Below are 5946 nucleotides of genomic sequence, written 5' to 3'. Positions count from 1 at the left end.
CTGGAGAAATAATAACCTTCACAGACAATTCGGGGACTAAGACCGCATCTCATGTTTGCTCTCTCCCTGTATGTGTATCTCCTGCACAGAAAGTGACAGTCTCCTTCCTTCCACCCGCAGACCCATGCTGATCGATATGAACAGGGTGTACCGACAGACCAACCTGGAGAACCTGGATCAGGCCTTCACAGTAGCCGAGAGGGAGCTGGGTGTCACCAGACTGTTGGACCCCGAGGGTGAGTCCTTCATCCTAGGTGCTCTGATATGAGGGGGCGCTTTATAACACAATGGCTGTTTTTTTGCTGCACGTCGCCCCATTTTTCTGCCTAGTCAGGGGCGAGCGAACTCCGGCCCTCCAGCTGTGGTGAAACTACAAATCCGATCATGCATTTCTCTCTGGGAGTCGTGGCTGTAATGCCTCATGGGACTTGTAGTTTCAATAACAGCTGGAGCGGCTGGCGTTTTCCCACCCCTGTGCCAAGCTGTCCATCTTACAAAAAGGGGGTGACATCTAAAAAAAGTCATGCACAGTATATGTTTCACATGTAACCAGTAGATGAGTCCCTGAGGGAGCATATATAAGTGACTAACCCCTCCAATGTTCCCGGTGGTTAGTTACATATTTAACATGTAACCAAGTTTGTGTCCTCTGTGTGTAGATGGAATATATACATTGTATCAGTTCTCCGTCTTGTCTTTCCCTTTTTGTCTTTCATATTGCTAAGCAGTTTCTTGTTTCCTCAGATGTGGACGTCCCCCAGCCAGATGAAAAATCGATCATTACATACGTGTCTTCCCTGTATGATGCCATGCCCAGAGTCCCTGATGTTCAGGATGGCGTCAGAGCCAACGTGAGTGTCCGGAATATTGGGGGGGGAGGGGGGCAGAGCTGGTACTTTCAGCGATCTGTTGGTTAAACGTGGTGTTTCCTGGCAGGAGCTGGAGCTGCGGTGGACGGAATACTACGAGAGGGTCACCATGCTGCTGCAGTGGATCAGACACTACACCATCATCTTCGAGGAGAAGAGATTCCCAGGCAGCTATGAGGAAATTGAGGTATGTGGCTTGACGGGGCAATGCAGACCTGCCAAAATCTGGTTCTGGTGATTTAACAGGTTTTTGCTGGCATATGGGAACGGGGGCATTACCATCACTTATATCCTAATAGGATGACAGATGTGGCTTAATTTCCCAACCCAGCACCAAACAAAATTTGACACGGTGAGGTTATAACATGACAGAACAGTCTGGCAAACAAGGCGATAGAGTGGGGTACAGGGGATTTCGGCACACAAGGAGTTAGAGTGGTGTAGAAGAGGAGCCTGACACAGAAGGAGTTACAGCGGGATAGAAGAGAAGCCTGGCACAGAAGGGGTTACAGCGTGGTAGAAGAGGAGCCTGGCACAGAATGGGTTACAGAAGGGGTAGAAGAGGAGCCTGGCACAGAAGGGGGTTACATCCGGATAGAGGAGCAGCCTGGCACAGAAGGGGGTTACAGCGGGGTAGAAGAGGAGCCTGGCACAGAAGGGGTTACAGCAGGGTAGAAGAGGAGCCTGGCACAGAAGGGGTTACAGCGGGGTAGAAGAGGAGCCTGGCACAGAAGGGGTTACACCTGGGTAGAAGATGAGCCTGGCACAGAAGGGGTAGAAGAGGAGCCTGGCACAGAAGGGGTTACAGTGGGGTAGAAGAGGAGCCTGGCACAGAAGGGGTTATAGAAGAGGAGCCTGGCACAGAAGGGGTTACAGCGGGGTAGAAGAGCCTGGCACAGAAGGGGTTACAGAGGGGTAGAAGAGCCTGTCACAGAAGGGGTTACACCGGGGTAGAAGAGGAGCCTGGCACAGAAGGGGTTACACCGGGGTAGAAGAGGAGCCTGGCACAGAAGGGGTTACAGTGGGGTTGTGGGTAGAGGAGGAGCGCCGCGCAGAAAGGGGTTTACACCGGGGTAGAAGAGGAGCCTGGCACAGAAGGGGTTACAGCGGGGTAGAAGAGGAGCCTGGCACAGAAGGGGTTACACCGGGGTAGAAGAGGAGCCTGGCACAGAAGGGGTTACAGCGGGGTAGAAGAGGAGCCTGGCACAGAAGGGGTTACACCTGGGTAGAAGATGAGCCTGGCACAGAAGGGGTAGAAGAGGAGCCTGGCACAGAAGGGGTTACAGTGGGGTAGAAGAGGAGCCTGGCACAGAAGGGGTTATAGAAGAGGAGCCTGGCACAGAAGGGGTTACAGCGGGGTAGAAGAGCCTGGCACAGAAGGGGTTACAGAGGGGTAGAAGAGCCTGTCACAGAAGGGGTTACACCGGGGTAGAAGAGGAGCCTGGCACAGAAGGGGTTACACCGGGGTAGAAGAGGAGCCTGGCACAGAAGGGGTTACAGTGGGGTTGAAGATGAGCCTGGCACAGAAGGGGTTACACCGGGGGAGAAGAGGAGCCTGGCACAGAATGGGTTACAGTGGGGTTGAAGATGAGCCTGGCACAGAAGGGGTTACAGAAGGGTAGAAGATGAGCCTGGCACAGAAGGGGTTATAGAAGGGGTAGAAGAGGAGCCTGGCACAGAAGGGCTTATAGAAGGGGTAGAAGAGGAGCCTGGCACAGAAGGGGTTACAGCGGGGTAGAAGAGGAGCCTGGCACAGAAGGGGTTACAGCGGGGTAGAAGAGGAGCCTGGCACAGAAGGGGTTACACCTGGGTAGAAGATGAGCCTGGCACAGAAGGGGTTACAGCGGGGTAGAAGAGGAGCCTGGCACAGAAGGGGTTACACCGGGGTAGAAGAGGAGCCTGGCACAGAAGGGGTTACAGCGGGGTAGAAGAGGAGCCTGGCACAGAAGGGGTTACACCGGGGTAGAAGAGGAGCCTGGCACAGAAGGGGTTACAGCGGGGTAGAAGAGGAGCCTGGCACAGAAGGGGTTACAGCGGGGTAGAAGAGGAGCCTGGCACAGAAGGGGTTACAGCGGGGTAGAAGAGGAGCCTGGCACAGAAGGGGTTACACCGGGGTAGAAGAGGAGCCTGGCACAGAATGGGTTACAGCGGGGTAGAAGAAGAGCCTGGCACAAAAGGGGTTACAGTGGGGTTGAAGAGGAGCCTGGCACAGAATGGGTTACAGCGTGGTAGAAGAGGAGCCTGGCACAGAATGGGTTACAGCGGGGTAGAAGAAGAGCCTGGCACAGAAGGGGTAGAAGATGAGCCTGGCACAAAAGGGGTTACAGTGGGGTTGAAGAGGAGCCTGGCACAGAATGGGTTACAGCGTGGTAGAAGAGGAGCCTGGCACAGAATGGGTTACAGCGGGGTAGAAGAAGAGCCTGGCACAGAAGGGGTAGAAGATGAGCCTGGCACAAAAGGGGTTACAGTGGGGTTGAAGAGGAGCCTGGCACAGAAGGGGTAGAAGATGAGCCTGGCACAAAAGGGGTTACAGTGGGGTTGAAGAGGAGCCTGGCACAGAAGGGGTAGAAGATGAGCCTGGCACAGAAGGGGTTACACCGGGGGTAGAAGAGGAGTCTGGCACAGAAGGGGTTACAGCAGAGCTCTGTGCGGGGTTTAACAGAACATTGCGGTCTTCTCATATCGATCTGTCATGTGATCATATTGGACAATGCTGTGCGTGTCATAGGATGATGAGCGGATCGGAACCATGTGACACGCCGTCTCTTGGAATGTTCCTCCTCTCAGTATGGTCACATAAATAGATTTTCTGCCTGTAGGCTCTTTGATTGGTTGTTGGCGCAGCACAGACATTTCTCTTTCCTCCGGCTTTCAGGGATCAGATGCACACGCCATATAACATGACACATATATGTAGCATCCCATATCAATGGAAATGTTCTGCAATCCACAAGTAGCCTCCGGTCACGGATTGCTTGTCCGGCGCTGAGCTGGACTCCCATTTCCATTAACCCTTTCCTGTCCTCTGCAGATCCTGTGGCGGCAGTTCCTGAAATTTAAAGAGACAGATCTCCCCAGTAAAGAGGCAGACAAGAACCAGTCCAAGCTCCAGTATCAGTCTCTGGAGGTGAGTAGAGTGCAGCAACCATTCTTCTTGGCGCTTTCGTTGTCCATCCACTTGTGTCTGACTCTGCTGCCCTCTGACCTCAGGGTGCTGTGAAGTCTGGGCAGCTGAAGGTGCCCCCCGGGTACCACCCGCTGGATGTAGAGAAGGAATGGGGGAAACTACACGTGTCCATCCTGGAGAGGGAGAAACTGCTGCGGATAGAATTGGAGAGGTAAAAGGATGAGCTGTTGTACATTTATCTAACGTGTAACACCAACATTCTGCGTCTTCTGAATCACTTTTATTGTGTAGTTAAGTTATTTCGGGGGGAAAAAACAGTAAAAGGTTTTGTGTAACAGACCTGTATGGTTCCTACATCGAGGTCCAAACACAGGCGAGAAGGCCTGTGAGGTTCCTATGAAGAGGTCTAAACATGAGTGAGGAGACCTGTGAGGTTCCTATAAAGAGGTCCTAAGATGGGTGAGGAGACTTGCAAGTTTCCTATAAGGAGCTCTAAACATGAGTGAGGAGACCTGCGAGGTTCCTATAAAGAGGTCTGAACACGGGTGAGGAGACCTGCGAGGTTCCTATAAAGAGGTCCTAAGACGGGTGAGGAGACCTGCGAGGTTCCTACATAGAGGCTCAAACACATAAAAAGAGGACGGTTTCTATGAAGGCTCCATACAGAGGAGAAGAGGAGACCTATGAGGCTCTTCTTATATAGAACTCTAGACACATGAGAAGAGGAGACCTTTGAGGTTCCTATATTGAGCTCTGGATACAGGTGAGTAGCAGATCAGTGAGGTTCCTAAAAGAGGTCTAAACACAGGAGAAGAGGAGATCTGTAAGTTTCCTATATAGAGGTCCAAACACAGGTGAGGAGACCGGTGGGGCTTCTATATAGAGTCCTGAACATAGGAAAAGATGACACCTATGAGGCTCCCATTGGGGCTTCAAACACAGAAGAGGAGACCTGTGATGTTCTAAATAAAAATTGACACACGTGAAGTAGTGACCAGTGAGGTTCCTCTATAGACCTCCGTACACAGGTGACCAGTGAGGTTCCTATATAGACCTCCGTACACAGGTGACCAGTGAGGTTCCTATATAGAGCTCCATACACAGGTGACCAGTGAGGTTCCTATATAGAGCTCCATACACGAGTGACCAGTGAGGTTCCTATATAGACCTCCGTACACAGGTGACCAGTGAGGTTCCTATATAGAGCTCCATACACGAGTGACCAGTGAGGTTCCTATATAGACCTCCGTACACAGGTGACCAGTGAGGTTCCTATATAGAGCTCCATACACAGGTGACCAGTGAGTTTCTTATATAGAGCTCCGAACACAGGTGACCAGTGAGGTTCCTATCTAGTGCTCCATACACGGGTGACCAGTTAGGATACTATCTAGAGCTCCATACACAGGTTCTGTACACAGGTGACCAGTGAGTTTCTTGTATAGACCTCCGTACACAGGTGACCAGTGAGGCTCCTCTATAGAGTTCTGTACACATGTGACCAGTGAGGTTCCTATATAGACCTCCATACACAGGTGACCAGTGAGGTTCCTATATAGAGCTCCGTACACAGGTGACCAGTGAGGTTCCTATATAGAGCTCCGTACACAGGTGACCAGTGAGGTTCCTATATCGAGCTCCATACACGGGTGACCAGGAGATGGGCAGAAACCTCAGGACCGGGGATTTAGGCTCAGGTCTCTGATTGCTGCAAGTTGGACAATAAGACTGCTGGGACTTGCAGTTCCATATCAGCTGCGTGCTGCTTGTTGGACACTGTGACTGCTGGGAGCTATAGTTCCATATTGGCTACCTGGACGCTGGGATTGCTGAGACTTGTTGTTCCCTATTGGCTGCATGTTACTATCTGGACACTGGGATTGCTGAGTCTTGTGGTACTACCCAGGCAGGAGGGTATTCATTGCTGGATTCCTGTTTTATTACTCGTTG

General features: G+C 51.8%; 1 protein-coding gene across 4 annotated transcripts in view; it reads left to right on the top strand.

Annotated features, from left to right (window-relative positions):
- PLEC (plectin) overlaps positions 1-5946 on the top strand; it is a 225016-nt gene that overhangs the window by 180366 nt on the left and 38704 nt on the right. For all 4 annotated transcript variants that reach the window (XM_018562625.1, XM_018562626.1, XM_018562629.1 and 1 more), the window contains 5 exons: positions 121-236; positions 745-851; positions 937-1056; positions 3901-3996; positions 4080-4207. In XM_018562625.1, the coding sequence (XP_018418127.1) occupies positions 121-236; positions 745-851; positions 937-1056; positions 3901-3996; positions 4080-4207 (567 nt within the window). The remainder of the gene's footprint in view (positions 1-120; positions 237-744; positions 852-936; positions 1057-3900; positions 3997-4079; positions 4208-5946) is intronic.

The sequence above is a fragment of the Nanorana parkeri genome, unplaced genomic scaffold (genome assembly GCF_000935625.1).
Source record: "Nanorana parkeri isolate BGI_ZX_2015 unplaced genomic scaffold, ASM93562v1 scaffold588, whole genome shotgun sequence".
NCBI lineage: Eukaryota > Metazoa > Chordata > Amphibia > Anura > Dicroglossidae > Nanorana > Nanorana parkeri.
This window is presented reverse-complemented; position numbering and strand designations above follow the sequence as displayed.